Source organism: Crocodylus siamensis, chromosome 7, assembly GCF_052110815.1.
Source record: "Crocodylus siamensis isolate JL-2025a chromosome 7, ASM5211081v1, whole genome shotgun sequence".
Classification (NCBI taxonomy): domain Eukaryota; kingdom Metazoa; phylum Chordata; order Crocodylia; family Crocodylidae; genus Crocodylus; species Crocodylus siamensis.
This window is the reverse complement of record NC_143401.1, coordinates 3,183,867-3,198,364: the sequence shown is the minus strand read 5'-3', so window position 1 is coordinate 3,198,364 and position 14,498 is coordinate 3,183,867. Positions and strand designations below refer to the sequence as shown.

Below are 14,498 nucleotides of genomic sequence, written 5' to 3'. Positions count from 1 at the left end.
AATAAGTTGTAAAAGTTCCTGTTTCTGCACACGTGCCCAAGAAAAAAGAGATAAAAGCCAACTAAGAGTTTTCCTCAGTGGCAAAGTGATCTGAGATTCTCTGTCTCTGCTCTGACCCTATTTGCAAATACACCTTTTGTTCTACTAATAGTGTGTGCCTAAAAAATTATTATTTGCGAGTCTCCAAAAAAAACGAACCACAATGTTTTTACATCAAAACCACGTGGGTATTTGTGTAAAGCAGGGCAGATGGCTGGATGTGGTGGACGGCCTCACCCCATGGATTCCCACTTGATGCGGTCACTGGGAAAATCACCTGCAAGATTTGTTTTTCTTTCAGAGTTTCACATGGCTCCAGCCACTGGCCAGGGAAGCCTTCACCTCCACTGCAAGATCAAATGCAGCCCAGCTCAGAACAGCCGTCAGTCCTGGTTCATGGGTCCATGCAGGGCTCGTTACATTTCCCAGATAATGGGTGTCCATGTCACTGGAGTCAGACCCAGGACAGGAATGAATGGGCCATGAATCCTCTCTCAGGTCTGCTGTCAAGACAGAAGGGTTTGTGCAGCACACAGCGAAGAAGCCCTGCACTGGTACTGCCAGTGCCCACCTAGATCCGCTTCATCAGCCAACAGAGCGTCTGTGTCCAGAGATGCTGGCACTGCCCCTTGCACAGACCAAAAGATTCGTTATGGTCTCAGCGACAGGTTTAAGGCCAGCCAGGCATCGTCCCTGCTAGACTGAAGCTCTGCACCGAATAGAGCGCTCCCACCAGGCCTGATTTCTGGCAGGACCCCAGAGACAGTTTATCTCTGTCCTGCCTCCAGAAGCGCTTGCCAATCTGGGCTGTAGCCCAGACACCACAACATGCCCTCTAGTGCCCCAGTCCCAGATTATTTACCCCTGCCCCGAGGATAGCTGCTGTGACTATTCTCAGCCCCATGCCTTTAATTGAGGACTCGCGGGCCTGGCACATCTCCCTATGCCAGCCTGAAAAGAAAGGCTGTGGCATAATCACAGCCCACCCCAGCAGCTAAATTAAACCAATGACACAGGAGCCAAAAAGATGGGAAGACATCAGCAGAACCCAAGCACGTGCTTGCACGTACATGTAAATTATGATGCAGTAAAAATGATGCTAATGCCCTGCAATAAGTATATTTTAAGTCAAAGCCCTGCAGGATAAAGACTGCTGTCATCCCCATTCTGTCCAAGTGAAGAGGACAGAATCAGGGCCTGCTCTTTCTGCTTGTTCCACAGACCCATCCTGAGCCAGGCTTGGGTTTTTCAGCTCAGTCACCTGATGGGCAGTGGGGGCTCGCTGCTTGGGCTGTGGTCTGTTATGCTCTTCCCAGCCTGAGTTTTTCTACCACACTTGCACAAATGACAAAAGAGATGGGTCTGTTTCAGTGGTGACGTGCATGGGGGTGCGTGTGCACCCCGTGAGAATGCCGGTGCACCCCCTGCAAGTGCCAGCCGATTGCTGCAGGTGCTCCCAGAAGTGGCCACAGCCACTCCTGGAAGTAGCTGCAGTGATTGACTGCGGCGACCCTCCCTCAGGCATCAAGACTGGTTGCAGGGGGGGCACATGCCCCTCCAGACTAAGGCGGCACCACTCACCCATGGTCTATTTGAATGCCTACTTTAAGGAAATGGGAGACTCCTCCCTAGCTTGTACAGTTGAGGGCAAGCGAAACCGAGGGCCTCTGAACCCCAAGCCTCCGGGCATGGGCCTGCATGTAGGATACCTGCCAAAGGATTTGGAAGCATCTGAAGCCCCAGGTGGGGGTGGGAGATGGTTGCCGTAGTAGGGCCACTCATGGTCCTTGACTGACTCACGGATTTGGAATTGATTTGGCTTGGAATACAAAAAAAAGAAAAAAGAAAAAGATGGGTCTATTTGAAGTCAAAGCAAGTAGAAGCCGCCTCCCCTGAGGCTGCCTCAATAGGTGGCAGGCCCTTGGCTAACTCCTGTATCCAGAACTACTGCATAACTCCCGTGGAACAAGCGTGAAACTGAATTGATCGAGCTGTTCCCCGCCCCCCAAACAGCAGTGAGATCTTTTGGGCAATTCAGGGGCCCCACTAAGGACTCAATTAGCCGCTAGATGTCACTGCAACCTCACTCAATGAATTTGACCTGGCTAAAGAGACATCATCCATTTATAATTCAATCTTATGGGAAGATCATCACTTATCATCAACTTCTATTTACTATGGTGACAAGGAACAGTGGATAGCTCCAGTCCTGCGAAGAGTTATGCACATTCTTCACTTAACACCTGTTGGTCAAATATCTGAAGCATTTGCTGTGTGTTGTCTTGATAGTAAGGATAAGTGCATAGTTTATAAAGGTGCACTAGATGTTGGAAGCGTGTTAGCACTAGGGACTGTATGCATTACAGACTGGCATTAAGCTCATCAGTAGAAAGGCTCATAGCTGAACTCCTCGCAAGCAATCCGTTGCAATTGGTTAAATGCTAATTATAGTATCCACTTAAACTTTTAAATGGTTTCTTAGGTAACTCGCCACCATACAGTGGCCTCCATTATCAAGTATACAACCCACAGTGAACCAGGCAGCAGCTCTGAAACAAATGCTGGGAAGCACTTTCTTACACAAGGGATGATGAACCCGGGGGAAGCGTTGCCACAGGATCTGGTGGAAGCCAATGGTATAACCAACCAGGTCAACACCGCGATCCGACTGACGTGTGGAGGATGGATCTGTCAGGGGCTATGAAGCCCAAGGGCCAGAGAGATGATACACTTCTGGGGCTGGGAGGGTCGGACGGGGTGAATCATTCCGCCCTGGTTCATATGCTCTTCTTTTAAAGCATCTGTTATTTGCCAGTGTTGGAGACCGGACCTCAGACTCACTGGTCTGGCGCTTCTCCGGTTTCGTTCACCCCCTGCGGCAGGATGGCATAAGGAAAGCTGTGCAGAGCATAGTTTGGCGTGGGATTAAAGATGCATCCCCCCACTACAGCACACGCTCTCCTCTTCTCTCAACCCCATCAAGCACGGACATGGCCCGGGGCGCAGCAGATAACCTGCGGTACAAAAGACTCGCCGTCTCAGCCGGACCGGCCTGCTTTCTCCTAAGAGCGTGGGGGTAGCTCCATGCAGGGAATGCAGATTGCCACCCACGCGGCCTTCCAGACTGTGTCCCGGAGAGGGGACCGGAGGAGGAGCGGGCCCAGGCACGGCCGTCAGAAAGGGCTGTTTCTTTGCCAAGCTGCTTTCTTCCTCCCTTCCGGCCCTGGGCTGGGAGAGGATCTCAGACTAGGGGGATGCGATGCCCAGCTCAGACAGAGCAAGAACCAGCCTAGAGCTAGACCAGGACATTTCGGCTCTCCCCCCGTTTTGCCAGGCGGGGACGGCTCCCCCGACACAGGCCGACAGCCAGGCCAGCGACCAGACCGGGGCTACCAAGGGCGGGCAGGCTGGGGTCTAGTGCAGCCGCTGCCAGGCCACACGGCAGCAAACGCCACGGGGCTTGTGCTTCCGCCTGGCACCTGCGCCCGGTGCAACACCTCGGGAGCCGGCGGGGGACAGGGCCTCTGCCCATTTCCCAGCTGGAACAATGGAGGCAGCAGTCGTCTGAGGGAAGGTACCACCCTGGCATCCTCTGGATCTCCCCAGATCACGGCCCGCAGCGTGCCTGCAATAGCTTGGGCACCGCACCCCCATCGCTGGGGGGACAATACGGGGGGGCAGCCTCCTCCGGGCATCTTTGCAGCCCCCAGCCCGCGGGGCCGCGGTTGGAGCAGGGGGAGGACACCGAGGCGGGCCCGGCGAACGGGCTGACCGGCACGGTGGGGCTGCGGCTGCCGGAGGGGGCGCGTTTACAAAGCAGAGGGAGGGGGAATGCAACCGATCCGAGGCGTTCGCACTAGGCCGGGGGTGGGCTTGCAACGGGGAGAGGCAGCGGCAGCAAAGCCGCGCCAGCTGCGTGCATCGCCGCACTCCCCCGCATTGCATTGCACCGCGCCCGCCCCGCCCGGCGTCGCGTCGCCTTGCACGCCCGCCCGCAGCGCAGCGCGCCCAGGAACAGCCCCGCAGGCTCCGCCCCCGGCCTCGCCTCGGCCAATGGGAAGAGGCGGCGCGCGCCACAAAGCCGGCGGGAGGCGCGCGCCGCCCCAGCCAATCAGCAGCGGGGCGCGGGGCGAGCATGCGCGCGGCGTGGGGAGGTGTGTCGCGCGGGGAAGGGCAGGCGCCGATCATGGCGGCCGCGCGCGGCGCTGAGGTAACCGAGCGGCGGCGGCGGGGCCTGGGCCTGGGCCGGGGCCGGGGCCGGGGCCTGGGCCGGGGGCGGGCGAGCCCGGGGCGGGGTGGGGGAGGTCGGCTCGGCTGCTGGCGGCTTCCTGCGGGGCTGCGGGCTGCCTGACACACGCACCCCTCCTGGCGTGTCATTGCACGCGCACGCGGCCCCGCGGCCTTACACGTCAGCTGTGCGCGCACACACGCGTGCGTACCCCCCCTCCCCTCCCCACACACCCACACTTACACGTCAGCTGTGCACACGCACCCTCCTCAGGCTTCGTGTGTGGGCTCCCCCCGCATGCGTGTGCACCCCGTCCTCAGACTGTGCGTGTGTGCATGGCTGACATACATGCGCACACCTGCACATGCTTCACCTCACTCAGTGTCAGTTGTGTGTGCATGCGCACACGTCACTTGTGCACATGCACACGCATCCTTCACACACTGGTCAGTTTCACATGTGCATACTCTCCCACACATCCTCTTTTGCACACTTGCTTGTTGGCTACACGCCCCACTTGCGTGTCAGTTTTGTGTGCGTGCACATGTGAACATACATCAGTTGCACACTCATGCACACACCCCTTCACACACTTACATGTCGGCTGCCCGTGTCTGCGCGCACACACCTTCTGAGACTTGCCCATCGACACCATGTCAAATTTTTTCTTTCTTTTTCTTTTTTTGTTTAAATATCCCCATTTTAAGCTGTCACATTTCAGGGGAGTAAGCGCTTGGATCAAGCCCCTGTAAATGTGCATCTGTTTACACACGCAGGCGACACGGTCTGTTCACAACACTGTATGACATGTTAAAGGAAAACATTTGAGCAAATTGCTGTTGTGATGCATGTTAAAACCTTGCAGGGACAGGCTTGGGTTTCTTCCCTTTGAACATGTTTGCATGCACTCCTCTCCTTTTCAGACTTGTGTAGTCCAAATAAAAATCTTCAAATATCTTGCTTCATTTTAATTCTTCATACTAAGCTGTTTACTCAGGTGATGCTATTTCTCTGTTTGCAATGCTGTATTATTCGTTAAAAGAATTAAAACATTTGAGCAGGCAGCTGCCCTAACTTGCATTCAAACCTTGCAGGGCAGAGCTTGGATTGCTTCCTTTTAAACATGTTTCTCTCATTCTCTCTCTGCAAGCTTGTACGTAAGTGCCATGTCAGGGTTTTTTTCTTTAAATATCTTGCCCTGTTTTCAAACTAACCTCTATGCCCAGGTGATTCTGTCTGTCTGCCCCTGAAATTGTATTTCTACTTAAAGTAATTAAAGTGTGCGAGTAGGTTGCTGTTATGACTTGCACTCAAACCTTGCAAGGAAGTGCTTAGATCTGTTCCTCTCGGGTATGTTTACACACGCGTGCGTGTACACCCCTTCTTCTCCAGCCTATCTGTCAAGATTTCTTTCAATATCTCGACCATTTTCACTTTTCATACTAAGCTCTTTGTGCAGGTGACACTCCCTGTTCACAAGCTTGTATTCATTTCTTTAAAGAACTGTAATGCTTAGAAAAGCGTGCCTGTTGCCTCTGCATGCAAAAGCCTTTCGACAGGCAAACTGCTGCAGCAGAGGGCTTTCCATGCTGTCAGCTGAGGGGCCAATTTCTTTCCTGATGCAGTTTGGAGTAAAATAGATATCTCTCAAGTGTGGTCTTGAACTAGAAACTTAACTAGGGCCTATTGTGATGTGTGTGTACTAGACACAAGGCTGGAAGAAAAGGTACCGAGATGAAGCAATGGACAAGAATGTTCTTATCCTGTACAAGCCAAGGCTTGTAAAGTTGCATCTCTGACTGTGAACTTTATGTGAAATTGTAATAGGCGACCTAAAATTATGAAGCTTTCTGTGTATATTATTTTAAATGCTCTGTTTGGCAGCAGCTGTGATTTTTACCAAGCGGGATTTGAGGTCCTTTATTAGTGACATCTGAATGTCTTGTTTGTGGTGAATAAAAGTGCTGATGGTTTTTAAGCTCAGGGATTGACTTAATGCTACTTAACTAAATGATACGGAGTGAAAATGTCGATCAGTCTGTATTCACACATTTCTTAATCTTGCCTTGTTCTTGTTTCCCCTCCCCCTCCAGAATCCTTGACATTGAAGATGGTGAGTAGTCAGCCAAAGTACGACCTAATACGGGAGGTTGGTCGTGGCAGTTATGGTGTGGTATATGAAGCAGTCGTCAGGAAGACCTCTGCACGGGTTGCGGTGAAAAAGATTCGGTGCCATGCTCCAGAGAATGTGGAACTAGCTCTACGTGAGTTCTGGGCACTTAGCAGCATCAAGAGTCAGCATCCAAATGTCATTCACCTGGAGGAGTGCATCTTACAGAAAGATGGTATGGTGCAGAAGATGTCCCATGGATCCAGTTCCTCCCTTTATTTACAGGTATGTCAAGCTGCAAGGATGATGGGAGCTATTTGTGTGTGCATGCAGCTGGGAGGAAAAGAGGTGGAAAGGTAGAAATCGCTTTCTTCTCCTTGCTTTATCCAGGACACGCACATCATAGCAATGAGCTGCTTTCAGTTCCAACAGCGAAAACCATTTTTTCCTTATGATGCAGCAAATTGACTAGCTTATTAAAGAGAACACGCTCATCTAATGAACTTTTCTCATGGTGCTTTGGGAGTTTATAATGAGTGTGTATTGTTTATAGATGCACTTAGCTGGGAGAGTGAGGCTGGCAACGTAATGATGCCAGCAGTTCTTTATATGTTTGCCTGTGATGTGTTTATTAAACAAAATCCCCTAGATTTCAGAGTTATAGGCATGCGGTTCCAACAAACTTCATGAACCCACACAGCAAAATTGCGTAGTCTTCTAATGATTTATGGGAATGAGCTCCAAATGAACGCAAACCAGATACTGATTCCTGCACGTTCTGGGTTAAAAAAAAAAATGTCCATTCACAATTAGAGCTGCTGTGAACACTTAAGATGTGGTTCTGGGTTTCTGAACTCCAGCTACCCTTGCCAAAGGGAGTAACCATCTTTGCTTAGGAAACCATTCCTCAGAAATCCCACTATTAGAGTGCAAAGGAGCCAACACTTTTTATTTTATGCTTAGAACCTTAAGTGTATTATAAGGAAAAAAGAAAAGGTGTTGAGGATATAAAAGACAACAGTAAGGAATTAGACAAGAGAGTCAATTGATATTTGTGTGTAAGGATCACCCTTCACAGTGGGAGCAGAATGTTTTTCTTTCCAAGCATTTACTTTGCGTCCTATGCCTTCATGTTAATACAATGTAGTGACTTCTAACAATTGGAATCTGTGTTGACATAGTTGGATATATCAGTCAAGCACCTTTTTCTGTCATTTTTGCATGCAATTAGGAGCCTCTTCACTAAATACTTTTATAATAGTTCTCTGTGGGGATTTAGGCCCCCTTGTGCTAGGTGCTGTGCAGATCTAGGGACAAGATGATTCTTGTTTTGAGTTCATCATAGCAGTCATCTTTGCCCTAGATTCTGCAAAGGACAAGATCAAAAGGGACTGATCAAACACTTCACCTAATAGTTCCTACTCTAAAGACCTTACAAACATGGAAGTAAATGTCATGTAACTAGACTTCTAAAGAGTCTCGGGTAACTATGCTAACATGCTAAAATGGGGAAATAAACATCTTATGCCATTGCAGAACTGGACAGCTGCAGTATTTAAGGGAAGGAAGGGGATTGCTTTCTGAAGGAATGCTTTGGGGGCAGATCCTCAGCTGGTGTAAGTGAAAGTCAGTGAAGCTAAAACTTTGTGTGTGTGTTGCTGGTGTCAGGCAGGACAGCAAGATTCTGGGATGAAAGTTAAACCAAAGTGTTAAATCCTCTGATGATTTGCTAGGACTGTGTGGAAGGAAAATGAGTGTCTTGCTTCCATGCATGGCTTGAGGGAGATCCCTTGCCAGTGCCACAGTGCATTGGTTCACTGTCATGAGCTGTGTGTAAAGGATAAATATATGACTTGCACAGTGTTTGGATGTTGTGGTCAGTCATTGTCCTGCAGCTCTGTCTTGAACACAGCTGTGCCATCAGTGACATGCTCAAATTTCTGTGCACTTAATCTTTAGGTGGAGAGCTTATCTTTTTGTTTCAGAAAGCTTTTTTCAGAGGCTGTGTTAGCACACGCCTTCATCTTTGAAAGAATAAAGTATCCTTCCTCTAAATAAAATTCACGTGATTGTAAACCCATACATGACTTCCACAAATCACTGAAATGCTTAGTTTCTAGATTGCACTGAGAGTCACCTCATATACAAATGGAAGAGGCAAAGGTGTAACCATGGTTAACAAAACTAATGGCTTACGTCGTAAGTTTTTTCCTTTGACTTGATTACTGGAAATTGTCAAAGGTATTGGTTCCATGTGTCCTGGAAAACATTAAGTTGATAGCGATCCCTTGAAAAGAGTAGAAGTAGGAGTCCATTAATTTATAGCTGCTTACCTCATGTATATGAGCACTTGGAGTTAGCAGAGAGTATGTTACAGTTTATTTTTGCAGGTGGTGTGGGCAGTAGGTTTCATAAGCTGAGGACAGATGATCCCTCTCACAGTGCAGTGCTTCTTGGTGAAATATGTGTTTTCGTGAAAGTTGTTAGCGGAAAGGGTGGGACTAGTTAAGCAGTGGGTGGAACACAGCCTGGCTGAAACAGATGGGAATGTTCATAGCCACTCATGCATCTTTCAAAATAGTGTTATCTGGGCTCTTAGTTGGGGCTTGAGCTCAATATACCCCACAGGCAAAAAAACAATAGGACTTTTAAACATTGGAGTGAGCAGGTGATTGGGATTTCAATTTAAGCTTAAACGTATGTGAAATAAGTAAGAGAGAATTTAGTGCATATGCGCTGATGAGATTTGAAATATCTCTTCCTCTGCAGCTGGTAGAGACCTCGCTAAAAGGAGAAATAGTCTTTGATCCCAGAAGCGCCTACTACCTTTGGTTCGTCATGGATTTCTGTGACGGAGGGGATATGAATGAGTATTTGCTGTCCCGAAAGCCCAGTCGTAAAACCAACACTAGTTTCATGCTTCAGCTGAGCAGTGCTCTGGCTTTCCTGCACAAAAATCAGATTATCCATCGCGATCTCAAACCTGACAATATACTAATATCACAGAGCAGGATGGATGCTAGCGATTTGGAACCCACTCTCAAAGTGGCTGATTTTGGATTAAGTAAGGTATGTTCGGCTTCGGGGCAGAACCCTGAAGAGCCAGTCAACGTAAATAAATGTTTTCTTTCAACTGCATGTGGGACTGACTTCTACATGGCACCAGAAGTCTGGGAAGGACACTACACTGCCAAAGCAGACATCTTTGCTCTGGGGATTATAATCTGGGCAATGTTGGAAAGGATCACCTTCATTGACACGGAAACGAAGAAGGAACTCCTGGGGAGCTATGTGAAGCAGGGGACAGAGATTGTGCCGGTTGGGGAGGCACTTCTAGAAAACCCCAAAATGGAACTGCTCATCCCTGTGAAGAAGAAATCTATGAATGCTCGCATGAAACAGCTGATTAAGGAAATGCTGGCTGCCAACCCACAGGACCGCCCTGATGCTTTCGAGCTAGAACTCCGATTAGTCAAAATTGCTTTTAAAGACAGCAGTTGGGACACGTGACCTCTGGAAAGCTCATCTCTCCACACAGCTGCTGCTTTTTTTTTTTTAATATCTTTTTTTTTTTTTTAACAATGGTGCAACCTTCTTGTGGCAGTGAAAAAAAAAAAAAAAAGGATAAGAAAACGAAACAAAACTAAACTCAGCACTTCAGGGTTTAATTTCAACCAAACTGATTTTTTTTTTTTTCTTCTTTTTTCCCCATGAATTAAACTAAACTTGAGTTGGCCATCTCATTATAAATACATTTATATGTATATTCCCAAGGTATTCTACCCAAGCGTAGGTGTCAAGATAATTCATGTAAGCTGTCCACAAAGAGGCCCGAGAGTTGCGCTTCTTTTGCTTTCCAGAAATACGTTATGGAATATTTCAGACATTCCAGTTTCGTATCGCAGTATTAGGAACTCCCGTGAACGAGGAGGTTTGCATGCTGGCAGTGCAAATCCTTGGGCTTCGTAAAGTAAATCTATGTATATATTTATGTATATGTGAGTGACTGAGTGTGTGCGTGTTGCATTCCATACAGAGAAAATGCCACTTCTGTTTAAATTATTTGGTGTGGGTTTGGATGATTGGGATCTGCCGATTTAAACTCAGTGAGGGAAATAAATGATAAGCATTCCTCCATACATACTTGCCAGATGAATTTTTACATTTTTATTTTTATAGCCTATTATCATTTGGAAAAAGAAAAGGGCCTAAAACTTGACTTTTTCAACAACAACAAATGCAATTTAAAGGGATCAGCAAATTCAAAGGTGCTGTGATGTCTTTAAGCTTAGCACGACCTAGTAAGGTTGCAGCCGAGGGAGTCAAATTACAAATGTATGCAATCGTGCTAGCATGTTGCTTAGATCATTAATCATTCAGTTTTTGCTTTCTTTTAGGTAAGAGCACTCTATTAATCAGTTAAGCTACAGTTCCTTAACATGACTGCACCCTTGTATTTATACATCCCTACAGCCTAGAGCACTTACAGGAGGGTGACCTTCATTTGTGAAAATGTAGATACCTAACAGCAGACTCCAGCAGCTGAAATCGCTTTAAGGTTCTTCATAATCTGCTGAAACACAATCTTTCCTGTTACTCTGATCTAGCTGATACCATTAGTAGCTAGCCCTTTCCTATCCTTGGCATTGATGCAATGTCTTCACTGGTTAGTGTTGTGGCGATAAAGGGATTATTGTCTTCAGTGTTGAACACCTCCATTTTATAATATGGGTGAGATCTCAATACTCAATGTACGAATGAGACGTTGCAGCTTCAATCAAATCTTTTGTGTGGAAAACTCTGACCGACCTTTGGATTGCTCTGCTGCATAGGAGAGGTAGTGTTTTGTTCCTTACGACTTGGTTTTGTTCTTTGTCCTGGATGGTAGGACACAACCCATTGAACTAGTACAAGCCTTTTCATCCCTATGTTTGCAAAAACTGATCGATTTCATATGTTAATGGAGAATTTTCCCAGACTTCCTAATGTTTTAGGGTAGCCTTGAATTACTTGGCAGTATCGTGAACGCTGACCAGCCCTGTGAATCATCCGATTTGTTTCCTCTAAGCTGATAATTGGTGGATAAGACCTGAATTTTTATTCTGTTATCCAAAAAAGTCCTGCAATGAGTAGGTAAAACTTTACAAAATAGCACTGGAAGAATACCTTGCAGGGAGATATTGACAGATCCTAGGGCCAACATTTAGGCTTTAAACACGGTTGTACAACACCAGGTTTGCAAATTCGAGAAGGTTTTCCACTGCAAATGACTTCTTGTTTAGTTTTAAACATTCCCTTGCAATGTTGGCAACTCAGAGGTGGGGCCCTGGTGCTGCTGCGTGAAACCCAGCAAGTGAAACTGCCCCTATACAGTGTTTACTTTCCCTGATAAATGAAATGGAAGAAAGTAAACAATTGGTACAAATAAAGAAAAGTGTGATTTGTCCCTCCAGGGATAATAGGGAAAGGGGGTGCAGAGCAGAGCAAGGGGTCATTTTGCTAAATGCCTAGATATTTGTTAGAATCCAGATGTTGGCCTCATATCCCCTAATGGATAGAGCAGGGCTCTAGGAACTTTGGATTTTTTTTGACTGACTTGATCCCCTCTTGGTCAAGTGACCCTAGCATCTGTAGTTTTCAAGTGGAAAATGGTTTCCTTTCCAAAGATATTTTCAGTGTCTCTTTTCAAGATATCTAATGATGCTAGAGAAGCACAAGATAATGTTTTTCAAGGCACAATGCTCTGTCCTAGGGCTCATCTAAAACTTCACTTGGTGTAAATGGCTTAGTCCTAAATGGTGTTCTGTGGAGTTACACCAACTGAGGAAATGGCTCAGGGTTGTCTTGGGCAAGCTCTTACCAGTGCCACTTATCCCCTGCATGGAACTTATAGGAAAAGGTAGGACTGAAGTTAAACATGGGCACAAGTAGTAATCATGATTTTAAGAAACCTTTAAAAGTGGTGACCCATTCACTTGAACATTTTCCACCTGAATTAGTCCACTTGAAGCCCCAGCTTGTTTTTGGAGACAAGGTGCTACTTTAAGGAGAAACCCTGAGTGTCTGTGCCAGCGTTCTAGTTTTAGTAACATCTCGGCATGTAACAGTCGCTTTTGATGGTAAGGTAAGAATCATGGGACAATAAATACTGAGAGATTTTTAAAGATACCAAAAAAGCAGGAATTGATGGTCTTCTCCCTAACCTACTCTAAAATATTAGTCTGTTTTGGAATAATAATACTTAGCACTTCCCTTCAAAGCGCTTTGAAAATCAATTTGATACTCAGAAGAGATTTAAAGGATAAACGCCGAACCTGCTGCTTACCTGCAGTGCAGAAACTAATGGAAAGTGAGGGAGGTAACGAATCGCACAGTGATGTTGATTTCCCAAAGTGTTTCTTTGCACTGATTGCCACTTTAAAGGGTGGGGGCTACTGAAAACCCTCCCTTGGTGCTTAGTCTTGATGTTGTGAAGCTGAGTGTCTCGTTGGTTAGCACTGAATGATAGTCCTTGATCTGTGTTTCTTGTTCTGATTTTTTGCTCGAGGGTTTTTTGGGGTTTTTTTTTTGATCTCTGTAAAACCTTTAACTCAAGCTCTTGTAGCAGCTACAAAATTCACCAGCATGACACAAAGGTCAAGATAGTCATCAGCACTTCAGAAAGCAAACGGACTTTCAGAACTTTTTTTCTTTTAAAAATTGTAAAATATATTTTATGAAGAATTTATAAAAGGGGAAATGATTGTGTAATTTATTAAGTTCATGACTGTTTTGAAATAAAATCTGAATTTCAATGACACTTTCAGAGACTGAAGAGGCATTTTTTCTTTCTAGTTGGTGCCAATTTGCTGTGTAGATAAGCTATCACCTGTGCTCCAGAGAGGCCTGTTTGCCTTCTGGTAACTTGCTCGTTGAAAAATGACAATCAAATGGCATGTAAGTTTCTTAGTCTATTTTCCTTGAATGACATCAGTGCTTGTGGTAGATGCTAGATTGCTCCTACAGAAGAGGGAAGTCAGAGACTGGCAACCATTCACATTTTTCTGTCAGTTTTTCATCAGGTTGCTACACGCTTGACAGAGAACAGGGACTGAATTGCCTTGAAGATAAAGAACTTGCTTTTTCACAACTTGAGATGATCCATGTTCAGGCAGCCTCAGCTGAGGCCATTAACAAGGATCTAAGTTGTGATGTTCTTTTGGGCAAGTTTTGATGTCACTAAATTGGACCAAGACTGCTAATGTGCTTTTTGTGTGCATCACTGAAACAGTGGGCTGGTGACAGCTTTTCGGTTTCTTCCGCCCTGGGCTCTGTTCCTAGCTCGGGTCTACTCTGTATCTTGTTACCAACACTACTAGACTTTTTACTTTTGAAGAGCTAGCAGGCCAAAACTTTTGAAGAGCTCCTAGCTGTAGACAGGCCAAAACTCTCTTGCGAGTTTTGCATCTCGTTGGGACAAGTGAACAACATGCAGCTTTGTGCTGAACACACAGGGACAGTTATTTGTGCGGTGTATTGGGATAGTGAGATTTAATCCAGAAGATGCCAGTGTGTTTGGTGTGTGCAACTCATCACCTCCCTCAGAAATGTCCTCTTGTAGCCCTATCCTTCATGCAGGAGGCAGCTGGAAGCACTAAGGAGAAGTGCATCTGACACCGCAGCTGCTACATGCAGAGAAATACCATTTGTATCCAGCACAGAGTTCTAGGAGTATTATCCATGACTTTGCAATTATTTTAGCTAAATAATAGTGATACAGGTGGTGTCAGTCCTCCACTGCTGAATCTGTTAGCCAAGGTAATTATAAAAGGGGAATAAGGTGTTACTTTTCATTTAAAAGAAGTGATTTTTTTTTTATTATTATTATTATTATTATTTTTTTTTTTTTTAAGGGAAAAGCCGTATCAAAATCCCTTTTTTATTTAAAAAAAAGTAAACTTTGGAATATTGCTAAGCTGAAGGGAGAGTTAAGCTACATGTAAATGACGGGATAAACCTGCATGTTTCAAACTATATTCATGTATAATATAAAAATATGAGTTGGTGTTTTAGAACCAGGTAATCTGTAGGATGAAACATAGCCCACCAATTAGGCCTACTGAAGGGCACGGGTTTGATCAA

General features: G+C 46.1%; 1 protein-coding gene across 1 annotated transcript; it reads left to right on the top strand.

Moving 5' to 3' along the window:
* The first annotated feature begins 4,187 nt into the window (after nucleotides 1–4,187).
* Nucleotides 4,188–13,176, top strand: PDIK1L (PDLIM1 interacting kinase 1 like). Its single transcript, XM_090056562.1, has 3 exons — nucleotides 4,188–4,249; nucleotides 6,361–6,662; nucleotides 9,147–13,176. Exons 2-3 carry the CDS (start codon nucleotides 6,378–6,380, stop codon nucleotides 9,885–9,887), a joined length of 1,026 nt encoding a protein of 341 aa, XP_089912688.1. The 5' UTR covers nucleotides 4,188–4,249; nucleotides 6,361–6,377; the 3' UTR covers nucleotides 9,888–13,176.
* Nucleotides 13,177–14,498: the final 1,322 nt, after the last annotated feature.